Source organism: Pleurodeles waltl, chromosome 2_2 (assembly GCF_031143425.1).
Source record: "Pleurodeles waltl isolate 20211129_DDA chromosome 2_2, aPleWal1.hap1.20221129, whole genome shotgun sequence".
In the NCBI taxonomy this organism is placed as follows: Eukaryota; Metazoa; Chordata; class Amphibia; order Caudata; family Salamandridae; genus Pleurodeles; species Pleurodeles waltl.
This window is the reverse complement of record NC_090439.1, coordinates 927,013,469-927,031,147: the sequence shown is the minus strand read 5'-3', so window position 1 is coordinate 927,031,147 and position 17,679 is coordinate 927,013,469. Positions and strand designations below refer to the sequence as shown.

Genomic DNA, 17,679 nt, shown 5'->3' with positions numbered 1-17,679 from the left:
GGATGGCAGAATTTGGAAACTGTGCTGCTCCATGTAAAATGTCCGAATTCCGAAAACTCTGCAAGCAGAGCAGAGTTTAACACCCAGGCCTAATTTCGAACTGCTGGGTTTATGACAGAGTTTTACATATGATCCCTGGCATATTAAATTTGGCTGATGAGCCCAAACTCCAGGCACACTTGAGACGGGGATGCTCTGTGTCGTAATCTGAAGGCCTTCCTGTATTTACTTGACACCAGGCTGTCAAGAAGCTGCACATCCCTGCCACGCATGCCTTCAGGCGGACTCAAACAGGTTTTTATTAAAGTCGTCTTTGCACTACATTTAACAAAACTCAACGTTGATGGGTGAATTAGATTTTTAATAAATATTATAAATGTATTCAGATGGTGTCTGTAGCAAATTTATAGTGTGGCTCAGAGAAAGTATAACTTTTGTTTACCAGTAGCTTTTATCATAGGAACAATTACCACAAAATATGCAGTGAAAAAGAACTGTTTATGCTGTCATTGCACAGACACACCAATCTAAATACTAGTCAAGCCTCACTTTCTCCCATTACATACCAGCATGTTGCTGTTTTCTAGGCACTACTTATGTGTATTTTAGCTAATAACAAAAGCTTCTTTTAAAACATGCTAAAAATGATTTCCGTTGGGATATGCTTACTGCTGTTTTTCTCACAGCACTTCGAAGCTACAATGGCACACCTTAACTCATGGTTTTAAAGTCAATCTTGTGAGTAGGGCAAATCCACTCAATTAACCACATCTCACATTTAACCCTGATTCCACTGGTGCTCTTCCTGTGCCATGTTACTTTAATCTTATTTAAAATCTAAATATGACAATTACAGTTTGACAATCTTTTACAATGTTTAAGGGCCAGAGCACATGCACTTGACATGTGCCTACATCGCAGTTTGCTGGTGCTCAGAGTACAAATATGCTTGTAAATCCAGTTCTGAAGAAGCAAAATCTGAGGAGATCCCGTGCTAAGGCAAATTTCCCTAGAGAGTTAACCTAAGAAATAGAGCTGGTGGTTTCAGGCAAGACTGTGTTCTTATGTTGGCCTTGTTCTGCTTATACAGCAACAACTTTCTCGCTCACCTATTATATAGCCTAATAGATGCACCTGGGTTAGGATTTTTACCACTGTTCTCTCTGCAAAATATATATCTATTTCTCCTAAATCCTCCCGGATTTAAGGCATTCACTCACCATGTTTGCATATTTATGTTCAGATAGAGGTTGTAAACTCAGCAAAAGTAAAAAAATATATATTTATGTCTCAACCCACAAAAATTATTTGATTAAATATGCTAGTGTAATTGCTACTTTAAAAAGTATTGGTTAGTTCTTGGGATGCAAATATATGCTAACAAAAATTGGCACAAGCAAATTGAAAAGAGCCTATCATCTCTCACAGGATCGGTGAGATGAAGAGATTGTTCCTGCTGTTTCAAAGATTATTGACTCCACCCTCAAAGTATACTAAGCTAAAGCTCTTGCTGCTGTGATACTTGGTACAGGACTTTAGGGAAACATAAATGCTTCAAGGTGAGTGACCATTGAAACTATTTCTGGGATGTTCAGGCTCCCTAGAAGTGCTACACTTGTGTCTGTATATATGGAACTTCTACACAACCCTTGAAGTAAAAATAAGAATTAAGTAAATTAAAGGGGAAACATCCTTTTTTACGACTTTTTTATTACGAAAGTCGTGGTTAACGAAAGCGTAACAACGCTTTTTTTAACCACGACTTCGTATTTTTGTGCCTTAACTACGTATGTTCTGAACAACGAACATGCGTGGTTAAGGTACAAAGAAGGGAGTTGGCGAAGGTAAGTGGTGGGTTTAGGTTTTGGGGTGGGGTTGGGGTGTGGGGCGTTTTTGGTTTTGGGGAGGGGGTGGGGGGTTAGGGGGTTTTAGGGTGGGGTTGGAGGGGTGGGGCGTTTTTGATTTTGGGGAGGGGGTGGGGGGTCAGGGGTTTTTAGGTTTTGGGGTGGGGTTGGGGGGGTGGGGCGTTTTTGGTTTTGGGGAGTGGGTGGGGGGTCAGGGAGTTTTAGGTTTTAGGGTGGGGTTGGGGGGGTGGGGCGTTTTTGGTTTTGGGGAGGGAGTGGGGGGTTAGGGGGTTTTAGGTTTTGGGGTGGGGTTGGGGGCTGGGGCGTTTTTGATTTTGGGGAGGGGGTGGGGGGTCAGGGGTTTTTAGGTTTTGGGGTGGGGTTGGGGGGGTGGGGCGTTTTTGGTTTTGGGGAGTGGGTGGGGGGTCAGGGGGTTTTAGGTTTTAGGGTGGGGTTGGGAGGGTGGGGCGTTTTTGGTTTTGGGGAGTGGGTGGGGGTCGGGGGGTTTTAGGTTTTAGGGTGGGGTTGGGGGGTGGGGCGTTTTTGGTTTTGGGGAGTGGGTGGGTGGTCAAGGGGTTTTAGGTTTTAGGGTGGGGTTGGGGGGTGGGGCGTTTTTGGTTTTGGGGAGTTGGTGGGGGGTCAGCGGGTTTTAGGTTTTGGGGTGGGGTGGGGCGTTTTTGGTTTTGGGGAGTGGGTGGGGGGTCAGGGGGTTTTAGGTTTTAGGGTGGGGTTGGGGGGTGGGGTGTTTTTGGTTTTGGGGAGTGGGTGGGTGGTCAGGGGGTTTTAGGTTTTAGGGTGGGGTTGGGGGGTGGGGCGTTTTTGGTTTTGGGGAGTGGGTGGGGGGTCAGAGGGTTTTAGGTTTTGGGGTGGGGTTGGGTGGGTGGGGTGAGGGATGTAGGGTGAATGGTGCCTATTGCTAATGATTTTATCAGGAATGCCTTTACAACGAAATATCGTTGTTAAGGCATTCGTGGTAAAATCATTAGTAGTAAGGACGAGGTCGGTGTTCCGACCTCGTTGTTAAGGTTAGTAGTTGTTTTTAATTCGGTGTTCCGTCATATAATCAAATTAAAGTATTGTTTTGATTCAGCTGTGGTCCATGCTTGTCTGTGGTCTTTTTTACAGATGCTGAACAAGGCACGTACTTGACCTGTGGCCCACCATGAAACCTATTGGTACTTTTGCTGTGCTTCTCGCTTCAATTCCATTTGCGAATTAACTGGCATTCCAGGAAAGTACACCTTTTCACAGCTCACCACTAATCATATTGGTGATAACGCATTGCTTGGTCTCTGCTACTTCACTTACATTGATTCGGTGAGGTGCAACTGTAACTCTCTGCTGCTCTACTCACATTTGGAAATGCTAAATCTCTCAACATCTGCTACTCCCCTCATCTTTGGTGATAACGTATATGTTAGTTTCAGATACTCCACTTGCATTTTGTGATGCAGAACCATATATGTTGTGCCACTATCCGCATATTTGGTGATGTTACTCAACTGTGCTGTTCTACTCACATTTGACGATGCTGCATATCTTAGCCTCTGCCACCCCACTCTCACCTGGTGATGCATATCTTAGCCTCTGCCACCCCACTCTCACTTGGTGATACATATCTTAGCCTTTGCCACTCCACTCACACCTGTTGGTGCTACATGACAGCCTCATCCATTCCACACACACTTGTTGGTGGTGCATGTCAGCATCTACCACTCCACTCACACTGGGTGGTGCTGCGTATCTCAGCTTCTTGCCACTCCACTCACTCTTAGTGGCGCTGCATACCTCAACTTCTACTACCCCATTTACACTTGGTGGTGCTACATTTGCCAGCCTCTGCCATTCCATTTGCATCACACGTGTTGGTGCTATATATGTCAGCCTCTACCACCCCACTCACATTTGTTGGTGCTACATAGGTCAGCCTCTACCTCTCCACTCACACTTGGTGATGCTACACATCTCATCCTATGCCTTCCAATTCAGACGTGGTGGTGCTGGTGATCTATTATCTGGTACTCGCCTAGTTCTTGTGAGACTGCCTGTCTAGTCAGTGCTGCTCCAATCAGTCCATAGCGATGCTTCCTCTTTAATAGCTGTGCTGCTGCATCTCCTTAGCAGCGCTGCTGTGAGTGGCTGGCGGTTCTACTCCCCTCGACGTGTGGTGTTTTGCTCGTCACTGGGAGAGCTGCCTCTTTTGCCGCCCATAGTGCATCACATCATCTTCTCTCCTCTGTGACAGGTCGCAGCACTAGGCGCTGAGCCGGCCTCCGGGAGGATGGGGCGCTTTCAGGAGAGCAAGGTAAGGAGCAGGTAGACACCAGGGGTGCCAAAGCATCCCAGTCATGAGTGGGTAAGGCGGGGGTTGAAGAGTCGGGGTGCGCTACTGCAACGTCTGTAGCAGGACACGGTTCATTGGCTTCTCCTACTGGGGAACATTCCAGTGAATGGCATGATGACACCTGGCCAGGAGGAAATCAACAGTGCATCGCCGGGGGTGATGTTCGGTGAGGATTGTGTGAGAGAGAGGGAGAGGGGAAATACCGGGTGCTACTGCACAGACAGGTACAGTCAGTGCCAGGCTGGGGCTTAGGGTATCTCCAGGGCGTGGAGAAGCTCGTGCGCCACCTACCCATTAACGATGTGCCAAGGAGCACAGTATCCGTGCTTCAGCGGGGCACCTCTGCGAAGGATATCTGCGTCCAGCTGACACCAGTGTCAGTAGGGTGGGTCTACGGGCAGGATGAGCGCAGCGGGATGGGCGCGAGGGTGACGGTCACCCCCCTACCGGCCCGGGGAGCTCACCACGGCGGTGGCGCAGGCAGCTGAGGCAGGAGCCATGGGTACGGCTCTCTGGCGTCGCTTCCCGTGCCCTACACAGCTCGGCCGGGCAGCAGTTGAGCGCCGCGGGGATGGAGCCCACAGCCTGTGCTAACACATTTCTCATTCCACCCTGCAGGCCAACGTGGAGCAGCCAAGGGCTCCGGACAAGGAGGCGTCCGCCCGCAGCCGCATCCCGAGGCTGGTGCTGCGCCCCTATCTGCCTCGGCAGAAGGCTTCTCCCTCCTCCGAGTCCCCCTTCTCCGAGGAGGAGAGCAAGGACTTCCAGTCTGGCAATGGGAGCTCGGGCAGGACCATCAGCAGCAACAGCAACAGCTTCTGCTCAGGTACGGAGAGCTCTTTTCATAACGCCCCAGGCTGCACTGAAATGAAACAGGCACTGCCAACTCCACAGAGTGTATTTTATCACACGACAAACCAGCTTCTGTCCCGAAACATTCAGGCATACAACAGCCCTCAGTGCTACATCGCAGTTGAAAAAAGATCTGACGGGCATTGCCTCCCCTCCCCCACATCCTCACCAGTCTACGTAGTGGCACGTGAGAACACGGCGGCCGCCCAGGGACGTACAGCCCTCTCTTGTTTAACACGTCATAGTGTGGTATCTCATTTTAAACAACTTCTGGCCTAAAAGGCCACTCGTGTTAATAACACAACCAAATGTGTTACACAGAGGTGGGCATGATAGCAAATTCGGACAGCGAGTCGACTCGCGAAGAACCATCTCTTAAATCGCTAGTTTACTACAGTAAATTAATTAGCAACGTCATGTAAAATATGATAAAGATTCACTCAAACTAAAAAAATATATTTAGTGAAACCTTGTGTTTCACTTCAATACTTTAGACAGCATTAGGATCTGTTAAAAGTAATGCTTTCTAAACAGAACTTTTTTTCCAAAACCAATGTCCTGGGTACACTGCCACGAGCGACACAAGAGAAGTCAGTTTGGCAAGTGCACTTTATATGGGGCCAATAATGTTGTTGTATATGGAGGAACATTATTGCCACTAAACCGTTCAGGGTGGTCTGAGATTTGACAATCCGATTGAGACACAATGGCATAATATGATTTGAGTAGGATCACACGACTTGGCCATATGATGATTCAGGGTTTTAGCTCAGGTTTCCTGATTGTACATTATACAAATGAGCGTCTGGATGACTATCTCCCTCTCTCTCACCATTACCACTAAACATGCATTATTTATGTGGAATAAGTTCATGACCTTAACTAGTGCAGTGTGCATCATATTACAATAAATATGAAACTGTATCTGTGAAAAATGTCATATGTCTTTCTTGGAAAAAAAGAATAAAGGTAATCAGGCATCAGGCTGTTTTCATGTTAACTTTACTGACTTCATCCTTAACTAGTAAACAGTAAAGAGGGAGAGGGTCAAAGATGCAGTTACATGAGTTACCAAAACAAAGAGGACTTGGACGTCTTGCAGAGTTTGATTTCATGCGTAAACGCAGCTTAACTTGGCGGTGGACACACACACGATAAGAGCATCATTGTAGATTTTGTGCTTTCAAATGCCCATTTCAAGAGGTGTTTTTCGGTGGAGCATAGCAGTGGGCAAGCGCTGCTATTCGACATGTTCTATACTGTAGTCTTTAACCATGCCCATCTCATGCCCATCACTTTCATTAATTCCTGGGCTTGCCTTACAAAAATCCCTTGATGTCATTGGTAGGGCAAAAATATCTACAGTAAATGGAAGTGCTTTAGTTATATGCAGGACCACTGGAATTATGTGGCAGAGAGGAGCAAATTATGTGGCAGGGTTGACCAATTTATGTGACAAGAAAGTCCAGTTATGCATTTACAATGCCAATAGCTGTAACTTAAGCAAATGTGAGACCTATTTCATTGTAAATGTTTGTTGTCTATTGGAAGTGCATTAGAGAGTGAAACGACAATAATTGGGATGCTTGGTTCAGGTCTATTTTAGCTCATGAGTCATCTTAGGACAAGGATTGAGCCAGAGCTGGACGTTTAGCCCAAGCCAGCCTTTCAAACCTCCAGGTTCATGAAAGGAGGAAGAGCACATACGTATATATTGGTATTCATGCAGTGTGAACCTAGCTGGAGTGCAACCGAGAGATGTACATTATGGGGGTGTTGAGCCAATACAAGATTGTGTAGTTCCAGTAGGAATTACATTGTTTTAGGTTATATATACTTACTATTATATTTCACATATGTACATTTTAGGCACAAGGAAATCTAGGCCCTCATTATGAGTGGCTCATATTTCCAACAGGGCTGAAAACTCCTGTTTCAGGAGAGAAGAGGAATAAATAACGCGTGGACCCCGCAATATCTGCTGTGGATATTTATTTTGCACCCAGTAATGGGCCCTTTCTCACTGTCATTAACTATCTGCTCTGAGTAGGTAGTAATTGGAAGCAGTGGGTCAATGTTGGTTTGCAGGCATAGGGTGGTGGGGCATTATGGGGGGCAGTCTCCTGTGTTGCCTTGAAGGGGGAGTGCACTCCACTAATAGTGTTTGATGGTGTTCAGGTGGAAGCAGGGCTATGACAGTGCTCAGAGCCCTTTACCCGTGATGGCAGAGGTATTAACGGGTGTGGACCAGCACCCAGTAACAGCAGGCTTGGTGAACCCACACTTGGAGTTTGTGGGCGAGGGACCACTCGGCATTTCGTTGTCTGGCAGTGTGGTATTCTCCCAGATACCACTCTGTCAGACCCATAATGTGATTTATACGTTTACTGATGCCATTGATACCAATAATGCCACCCATTAATTCCAGGCTGGACTTAATGAGGGTCTTAGTGTTTTGCCCATATTTGCATGATTTATTTTGTCAAATGCAAGGCTGGATTTGACATCAAGGCCCACAGTTATAAAGCCAGCAGTTTACACACTAGACCTCATCAACTCTCCTATCTAAGCATACCTCAAATAACACATGAGAAAAAAACCATCGGGAAATCTAGTTCTCTCTCACACAATATATTACAACAGAGTAGCCCATCAGAAAACAGGTTGCTCATCAGTGTAGTCCTAAATTTTCATGTTTACATCATAAAACAGCTGCTTGGGTGCAGTGTACTGTGCTAGTGATACCACACAATATCAAAACACACTAAACCAAAGATGCTCAGATGCGCACTTCTTTGACTGTAAAGCTAAATGCTAATATCCAGAATGCAGCTTCCACTTAGGTCGGGAGCTCTGATGGTAAAATCACATACTACCAGGCCACAAAACACTTCCCAACAAGGTGAAGGATGCTCTACACCATAAACAAAACAGGCATTGGCAAACGTAACAGATATGGCTATTGTATCGTATAAATAAAGGTGGTTCTTTACTGATTGGTCAGTATATACGTGGGGCTGTGTGGATGGATGAGGAATGGATGTAATAATGAGCTGAAAGTTCGGTGGGTGAGTGAGTGCATGAATGGATGAATAAATGAGTGACAAGGATACATAATGAATGAATGGGTAAAAGCAGAGATGAATGATTCAATATGTATGTGTATGCATGCATTCATGGGTGAATGGATGAACAGGCAAGTGAGTGCACATATATTTGCAGATGACGTACATCATTACAGAATGTATGTCTTTACAATGTGTAGCATCACATCGTGGACCTCTACCATACACCTTATAATATATATCGCCCTATCATAACAATTACCTTCCTTTACCTCTACTCACCCCTGAACCCTAAAAATATCCTTATCTCCAATTACATCAACCCACCCCAAAACCGTAAAATTACCCTTAAATCCCTCTACCTCTACCTCTACCAAACCTGAAACCCTAAAATTACCCTTGCCTCCCTTTCCCGCTATCCTCCCCTAAACCCTAAAATTCCTGTTACCATTCCCTTACCTTCACCCCTGTTTTTAAAATTAAAAAAACACTTAAAAATATATATATATCTGTGTGGTAAAGTACTGCATGGAAAAGGTTAAAAAATGTACTTGCGTGGTACTTACCTGTGTGGAAAAGGCTGCATGGCGAAGGTCCTGTGTGGTAAAGGCTGTGTTGCAAAAACCGTTTCCCACCAGTACATCAGTTCTATAGGGTAAGGTATGAGGCTGCAGTAGTGATAATTTTGTGACCAAGAGTTAACAATATGGCGGTGCTCAAGGCGCCATCATTCCAAAAATGCCTACAAATCATAAATAATTACCATGATTATGCCAGCACAAGCACTGTACCACTGTACCAGAAGCACCTACAGTATGTCAAAAATTACAAACGTTATTCCTGATCATGCACAATGTAAGAGTGGGAACTATGAGGCCAACACTTTGTCAAGAAATACCATGGTTGATTAATTTTTAATTTATGTTTAGGTTTGCTCGATTATTAGATAATCCTAGTGAATGTTGAAATTTCCATTATCACTTGTTAATCTTGAATGCAAGTTCATATTTCCAACCAAAAATTATAAGACCTGATAGACATTTGAAGAATTGGAGGTCTTGCGTGGATGGCTGAATTTGCATCATCTCTCATTAATCCTTAGAGCATGTTAACATTTGCATCATCACTCAATATTCCTAGTCTGTAATCAGGTGTAGCACGTTATTCAGTATTCATTATTGCACAGTGAGATTCACACCATCACTAACTAATCTTAAGTATGACTATCAGAATATCAGTTGTTACAACAATTCATGACGGTTACAACACAGGGTTACACCACAAATTTCTACCACATGGTACTGTATTGTGCATATATATTTTCAATGAATAAAACCAAAAGGTTACAGGGACATCATAGTTAGGAAAAACAATAAAAAAAATCTTAGAAATTCACTTAAAAAAACAAAGGTTACAGGGACGTTATAGTTAGGTTCTGAATTTACTTGCACAAAACCAGAGAAATTCAGCAGTCATACTTAGAGTTATTTCAAATACCTATAACTCACAGCCTAAGGTAACTATAACTTGCGCCCCACCATGCACAGTTTCTTCTTCAATAATGTGACTTCTAAAGTTTCATTGATATTTTTATTGATGTTATAAAAGTTGCCCTGAGTGCTGTAATATTTGTATAATTAGTAGTGCATGGCAAGAAAGCGTGGTGTAGTTACCTTAAGCTGCGAGTTATAGTTACTATAATTGTGTATAACTACCATAACTATAGGTTTATATATATATATATATATATATATATATATATATATATATATATATATACACACACATATATTCACATATATATACAAAAAAGAATAGAGAACTCTGGGAAGTTCCCAAGTTTAGGTGGAGAGCAGCTCTAGTAAGGAGCACTCTGCAACACCGGCGACACTCTAGATTTGCTCACCTCAAATGTCTGTTTATCTAGCAAAGTTTTTAAGCATTGGATCAGCACAGTGCTATCCACGCCGAGCTAGATAGTGACAATGGCCCTCATTACGAGCCTGGCGGTCTGTGACCGCCAGGCTCGCGGTTGGCGGGAGCACCGCCGACAGCCTGGCGGTGCCCCTTAGGGCATTCTGACCGCGGCGCTTTGGCCGCGGTCAGTGCAGGAAAACCGGCGGTCTCCCGACGGTTTTCCGCTGCCCGTCAGAATCCTCCAAGGCGGCGCAGCATGCTGCGCCGCCTTGGGGATTCTGACACCCCCTACCGCCATCCTGTTCCTGGCGGTTCGCCCGCCAGGAACAGGATGGCGGTAGGGGGTGTCGCGGGGCCCCTGGGGGCCCCTGCAGTGCCCATGCCAATGGCATGGGCACTGCAGGGGCCCCCGTAAGAGGGCCCCGCTTGTATTTCACTGTCTGCATAGCAGACAGTGAAATACGCGACGGGTGCAGTAGCACCCGTCGCACCTTCCCACTCCGCCGGCTCGATTCCGAGCCGGCGTCCTCGTGGGAAGGTTGTTTCCCGCTGGGCTGGCGGGCGGCCTTAAGGCGGCCGCCCGCCTGCCCAGCGGGAAACTCAGAATGCCGGCCGCGGTCTTCAGACCGCGGTGCGGTATTCCTGCGGCGCAACTTTGGCGGGCGGCCTCCGCCGCCCGTCAAAGTTGTAATGAGGGCCAATGTCTTTTGCCATTTATACAGCAAAGTCTTTAAGTATAGGTTTGACACAGTGTCAACCTTGCCGAGCTGTAAAATGAGAAAGCCATTTACCACTCCAGGCACAGTACTACAGATTTGGACTGGTAAAATACCATCCAAGACAACCTGGAATGAGTAAAAGCAACCCCTGACACGTGTTTCGCTCTCATTAGAGCTCATCAGAGAGGTTTAGCTTTGTCCAGACACAAGGGAGCACCCAGTATAAGTCAAAACAAATCCCTTACAGGGTTAGAGTGACACATAAATTATGCAAAAAAGAATAGAGAACTCTGGGAAGTTCCCAAATTTAGGTGGCGAGCAGCTTCAGTAAGGAGCACTCTGCAACACCAGTGATACATATATATATTAATTTCTTTCACCAGTAATTTTCCATGTCACCACAGTTCCACTTGGGAAAAAAAATAGACAGCACAACCGTCGCAAAGTTTAAATGAAAGTAGCATACTATGATGGTGGCGCTCAAATTAAATAGAAGTATGGAGAGACTGAAGTCCGTTCTCTTTGGTGACTACACAACTAATTGTAGTAAACTACTTATGGATGTGTGTTTTTACTTTGTAGGAGCGTCACTTTGTAGCCAGTATTTGAAAAAGGAAATGTCCGAAACGCGTCATGCTTGGCGATTAGATAAAATAATTAAACCAAACCCGGAGAGTGCTCCTTGGTTTCTTTGAGGAGAGCCATTTGTTCTGTAATATATATATATATATATATTTATAAATATATATATATATATTAAAAACAAAAACAAAATAAAATGCACACTCAACGCATCAAGGATAATAAATAAATGTGAAGAGTCTTAATCCCAAATACTACTCCTTTCGGCTGACACGGCGGCCTTAATAACATGCCACCATCACTTATCATAGAGCACACTGAATGTCTGATTGGGAAGAAACAGCAGGAAGGTAAGAAATGTTCTGATTGGTTGTCACAAAAGAAGGGTTTCTATAAATGCCATAAATGTAAAGCGTGCAAAATTGGCATTGACATGGAGGTAGTGCATGAACCGTAATCTAGAAAACCGATAGTAATCAAGGGGACTTATCATTGCAAAACTGATTACGCTGTGTATGTACTACAATGTGAATGTGATTTGTGCTATGTAAGCAGCACCAAACTACAAGTTCACAAGAGAATACTTCAATATCTTGGAGCTGTGAACAATAAAGATTGGTCCTATCCGGTAGCAAGACATGTGCATGACACCCATAGCAATGACACTAGCAGCCTGAGTTATTATTTCATTGATGCTGAGAGATATCAGAGGTGAAGATTGTGAGAAAACATTGAGAGAATTGGAGAGCAACTACCTTGTGCTATTAGATAGCAAGACACCGAAAGGACTCAATATATAAGAGGAGTTATGTTTTTGATATTGGTTCCTTTTAACTAGCACCACCTTGGTATGATTTTGGAATTTTAGAGTACTGATGCCACATGGAAGACAATACCATCTTGGGAATAATCATACCACCTATGATAGAAGGTGACAACCTTGTATAACCATGTATGATTATTTGTGCACGGTAAATAATGCATCACTACACCAACGACAAACATAGCACTTTTAAGGTTGAAATTGAGGGGTCGTTTCCTTGTGATATGTGGCATAGAGGTGATCCCACAGTTGAAATATGCCTAATTGCAGAATATGTGAGATATTTTCTGGTCACACGCCCACGAGTGACGTAATGAATTTGCTCACATTGACTCATAAGTCACGAACAATATATTTTCAAATCAAATCAAATCAGGATTTATAGAGTGCAACTACTCACTCGCAAGGGTCTCAAGGCACTGAGGGGTTTGTCCTCTGTGCTTCAGTTGAGGAGCCAGGTTTTAAGGTGCTTCTTTAATTGAAGTAACAATGGTGACTGTCTGAGTTGCAGGGGCAAGGTGTTCCAACTGTTTGCTGTGAGGTTGGCGAAGGATCTTTCTCTAGCTGAGGTCTTCCATATGCAGGATATGGTGGCTAGTGCCTGTTGAGCAGAGCGCAGAGGTCTGGTGGTGGGAGGAGAAGGTGAATACATAACACATTTGTATGACTAAATATTGTTATTTGTTAAGGAATGCAAGAACTCAAACCGAAGTTCTAACAATGGGGACTGGTTCCAGCACGAAGTCTGTCCTTCATGGTAATTATTATGTGGTGTTTTAAAAGAAGGTGAATGGCGCTGTGCTTCATGTGATCAAGGCCAAACTGGGACCCGAAACTCATCATGGTCGAGAAGCATTTAATAAATGAATTTGAAGGTGTCCACATCTGTCATTTGCTTTTACAGTGACATGGAAGGCATATACATATATTCACTAAAAAAACAAAGGTTAGAAGGACAGTATAGTTAGTTTCTGAATTTACTCGTACAAAACAATATAAATTCAGCAGGTATAGTTGAAGTTATTTCAAGTAACTATAACAGTTTTCTTATCAATATTTGTTTTGCAAACATTGTAGTGATAATATCAAAGATGCCATAGAAGATGTCATCAATTATATATTATGTAATTAGCTGTGCATGGGATCCTCAGGGCCTCATAGAGTCTCGGTGATGGGAGCTGTGTGCCCTCGTCCCTAAAAGTATATCTGCAGTCCCCCATTCCCTGAGGCCCTAGCCCACCAAGGGGACCTTTCATAATAAAATGAGGGAGACCATCTTTTGTATTTATTGGAGCATGGATTGTCTGTGTATGCAAAGCAACAATAAAAAAAAATCTGCTTTTGGCCTCAGGGCATACCTCTGGGACCCACTCAACCAAGCCGGGGGGAAGGGCAACGTATCCCAACCCTGCCCCCATATGTTTTTTTTTTTTTTTTTAACTTTTATCTAGCACAGAGAAGTGAGTCACCAAGTCCTAAGATGGCTGCAGCCACATCTTTTTTGATGTGGTGGCAGTCAATTATATCTTAGGTATACATTTGTTGGGTCAGTGAATCCTCCATTGTGTGATGTATACTTAAAATTGAAACCTTAATTTCTCAAAATCTACTAAATGCATTTATACTTAATCACAAAAAGCACGCTTTCTGGACCAAGATCTCGCCTTCTGTCACATCTGGTGAAATTCCAGTCTGCTGCTTTGGCTGTAGCTCTGTCTAATTTTCCTATAGAAAAAGAAATGGGGAAAAAGTGTTTTGGGACTTCCCCCCCCCTTTTTCTTGGTCCCTGCTTGACAGTTCACCCTAAAAGTTTCCAGGAAGGAGCTGAGGTGAATGAGTATTGTGATAATTCATTAAATGGTACCAAAGTTATTAGCAAACCAAAGAATGTTTTTCCTTTGGAAATGTGGTCCTAAATTTAACTACTGATATATGTATCTATTTCAAAAAGCCCCATACCAGTGATACAAACGCATGCACTCTTGAAGCTCCAAGGCCTGTAATTTATTGTGGCAAATGGAATATCGGGGTTTACCATTTGCCACAATAATTCATGAGCAATGGAGATTCAGGAGCTGGAATGCCTTTGTATCATAGGTATGAAGATTTTTTTTTAAATTGCTGTTTACCAGTCAATTCAGCTGCTGTCTCAAAAGTTTCAGAGTGATTCATCAAGCGGGGTCTGAGGAAAAGTGGGAGGAGTCCCAAAATGCATTTTCTTCATGCAATTTCAATAGGGATTTTAGATACGACTACGGCCCGAACTGCTGGATGAATGACTCCAAATTTGGCAGAAAGCTAGATCTTGCTCCAGAAACGTACCTGCGGCAACCTGCAAAGAAATTTGTGGTCCCTATTTTGTGTATCAGCACTTGGTCATGGGAGGGGATAAAGATGAAATAGGATATAAGGGGTAAGGATTGAGGTATCCTGTCCCCAAAGGACTGGTGGAGGGGTCTGTGAGGGACCCCTCCTGGGTAAGAAATTGACCAGAAATGTTCTTCTTTGGGGTACACGAGGATCCACAGATCCTCTGCAGCACTCAACTCGGCCTTCTGTGTGAATCTGTGATGGATCTGCAGATTCAGACCCCAATAAAAAAATAAACCGAATCACAAACCCACTCACACACTCACTCCCACACTCATTGACACACTCATATGCCAAATTACAGACCCTCAAAACCAATACCACACCCAGTCACAGACCCACACATCCACTCACACGTGCACTCACACACCTACCCACCCACTAACACACCCACTCACAGACCCACACAACCACCACACCCACTTACAGACCCACAAAACCACGACCACACCATCTCCAAGACCCACACAGCTACTGACACACCCACTCAAACTTTTAGACATCCACTTACACACCCACACAACCACTCACACACCCATACAGCTTCTCACCCACCTACTCACAGACCCACAAAACGACTCACACACCCACTCTCAGTCACTCATATACCCACTCACACACCCACAAAACCACTACCACACCCAATCACAGACAGATACAGCCACTCAGATACCCACTCACAAGCCCCCAAAACCATACACATCCTCTCACAGACCCACACAGTCATTCACACACGCACTCACATACACACTCATACACTCACCCCCCCCCCACACACACACACAGTTCCAGTTGCACACCCACTTACAGACCCATACAGTGGTGTTGGTTGCATACCAGGAGGTTGTTAAAATAACCGAGGGGTGCACTTTTGTCATCTCCATGCTAGGGCTAATGAACTGACCATGGGAAAATGGGGAGTGCAGGAATCAATGTGTACAAAAAGTTTATACATGCAAAACGATATTTATTTTTTTACCAAACACAAAAATAAATTGTGTAATAATGAATTGAAAAGTGCTTCACTCAAAAGTCTCTATTTTGTTCTTTAAAAATAGCATCCATAAATGGTTTGCTGTACTAAACTTACAAGCTTCTCAGCTTTCAGGAACTTGCAGAGTTGAATCCAGAAACCAAATTTTGTATCACATTTTTGACAGTTTTCCAAGAGATAGTCTATTTTCCCTATTTTTTGTGCTTTCAACCTAGTTTCAGTTTGTGGTGGAAACTACTGTGAAATCCATTTGATGATCCAGAAAACAGATTGAATTCGGAATTCAGCAAGGGGTCATATGTGTAGGTCCCTCAAAGTTTTGCCAAGGAAAGTAACTGTTGAAATACATAATGAAAATGAGTAGGAAAAAATTGTCATTTGTGACACTATTTTCATCTCTAACTGTTTGTCACAATGGCTGATTGACAAAAGCAATATGCCATTAATTCCGCTAGACCCTTCCAATTGTGGAGATATATATAGGGTTTGTTGGTTCTCCAAGAACCCAAGGCACCCAGCGCCAACAACTGAACTGCACAGTACAATGGTTTTTCATTGAATACAGAGTATAGACCAATTCTTATAGCAGAAAAGGCAGAGTGAAAAATGGGTATCAACGAAACTTATGCATTACAGAAATGGGCACAAGATATGGAGTTTAGGAGCAATGGTTATTTCTACATCCCTGAATTTATTGGTACCCGTACCAGTGTATGATTTGGAAGGTATTTTTTCAAAATGTCATCTTTCTTATACACACCGGCTTACATGTCAAAAGCACAAGTGCAGCGAAATCCAAAAGGTAATAACACATTTTTCTGATAAAAATTGTACCTTACTTGTGTGGCTATGCTTAAGGTTGGGTGAGAGGATATGGCCAAAACTGCAACACAGACACAGCACATTTTTTCACCAAACACTGACCCTTTTTTCCAATGGGTACTATGAGGTTTTGGACCCTAGTTCAGCCGGCCCCTAGGGAAATCAAGACAACCTATACATTTTTTAAAACTAGACACCTAGGGGCATCCAGGGTGGGCTGACTTGCATGGCTCTCACCACATTTTGTTTAACCAGACTCCCTTGCAAACCTCAAATTTTGACTAAAAAACATATTTTTCTCACATTTCTGTGATGGAATGTTCTGGAGTCTGCAAGAAGCCTCAAACTTCCTTCCCCAGGCCTGCAAATAAAAATGGTACCTGCTTGTATGGGTAGGTCTAGTGCCCATGAAAGAAAAAGGCCCAAAACGCAACATGGACGCAGCAAAGGTTTCAAGGAAAATGGACCCTTTTTTCCCAATGTGGGGAGCTCAAAAGTTTGGAGTCATAGGACCAGCAAAAATATTGTCCAGATGACTGTGCACTGTTTAAAGCTCATACATTTATTACACTGATTACAATGGTCTTGTCGCATTTTAGATCTCTCCTACAGACAGATGTATCTGTCTGTTATCAACAGGCTAATTGCATCGAATAAAGGCTTATAGCTGGCTTTACGTACACTTTTCAATGATTCCATGACCTTATAATCTATTTCATTTCCTGCTCCTAAATCAATGGCTTTTCTCTGTATTTGTTTGTTCTATTCAATGAGAATACCCTTCTATCACTGTTTTGATTAGATGAGTTGTTTTCCTTCAGATGCTTATGTCAGGACCTCTGCCTCCCCCTGCTCCCAATCCTTCCCCATTTAAAAAAAATCTCTCTCTCTCTCTCTCGCTCGCTCTCTCTCTCTATATATATATATATTTATATATATATATATATATATATATATATTACTTTTTTATAGATGTGCAGCCCCCAGGGAAAACACACATATATAAAAACAAATTAGCCCCCACAGAGGGACCCCTTTGTATAGGAGGGCCAATCCCCCTGATAATTTACACTGTTTTAATAAAATAAAATAAATATTTAGTCCCCAGGGGAAAAACCCATATACATTAAAAAAAATTGCCCCAGATGGGGGAGCTGGCCCGCTTCCACAAAAGCTGACCCCCCCTGGTAGTCTAGTGGGGCCTAGTGGTATTCCTGATCATGGATTGTGCCGTGCCGCAATCCACAATCAGGAATCTCTTTCTGAATTGCATTGCTTGAAAGGGGGGACTCTCTCCTTACCAGCAATGCCTCCCACATGCATGGGGGCATCTAAAACCCCCTAAGA

The 17,679-nt window shown here is 43.7% G+C and overlaps 1 protein-coding gene across 2 annotated transcripts in view; it reads left to right on the top strand.

The window, feature by feature from the left end:
- Nucleotides 1-3,899: 3,899 nt before the first annotated feature.
- Nucleotides 3,900-17,679, top strand: part of SYBU (syntabulin) — a 200,525-nt gene continuing 186,745 nt past the window's right edge. Inside the window, exons 1-2 of one of the 2 annotated variants that reach the window (XM_069220634.1) lie at nt 3,900-4,149; nt 4,807-5,014. In XM_069220634.1, coding sequence (XP_069076735.1) covers nt 4,126-4,149; nt 4,807-5,014 — 232 coding nt within the window. In that variant the 5' untranslated portion in view covers nt 3,900-4,125. The remainder of the gene's footprint in view (nt 4,150-4,806; nt 5,015-17,679) is intronic. The other variant, XM_069220635.1, reaches the window with a different exon arrangement.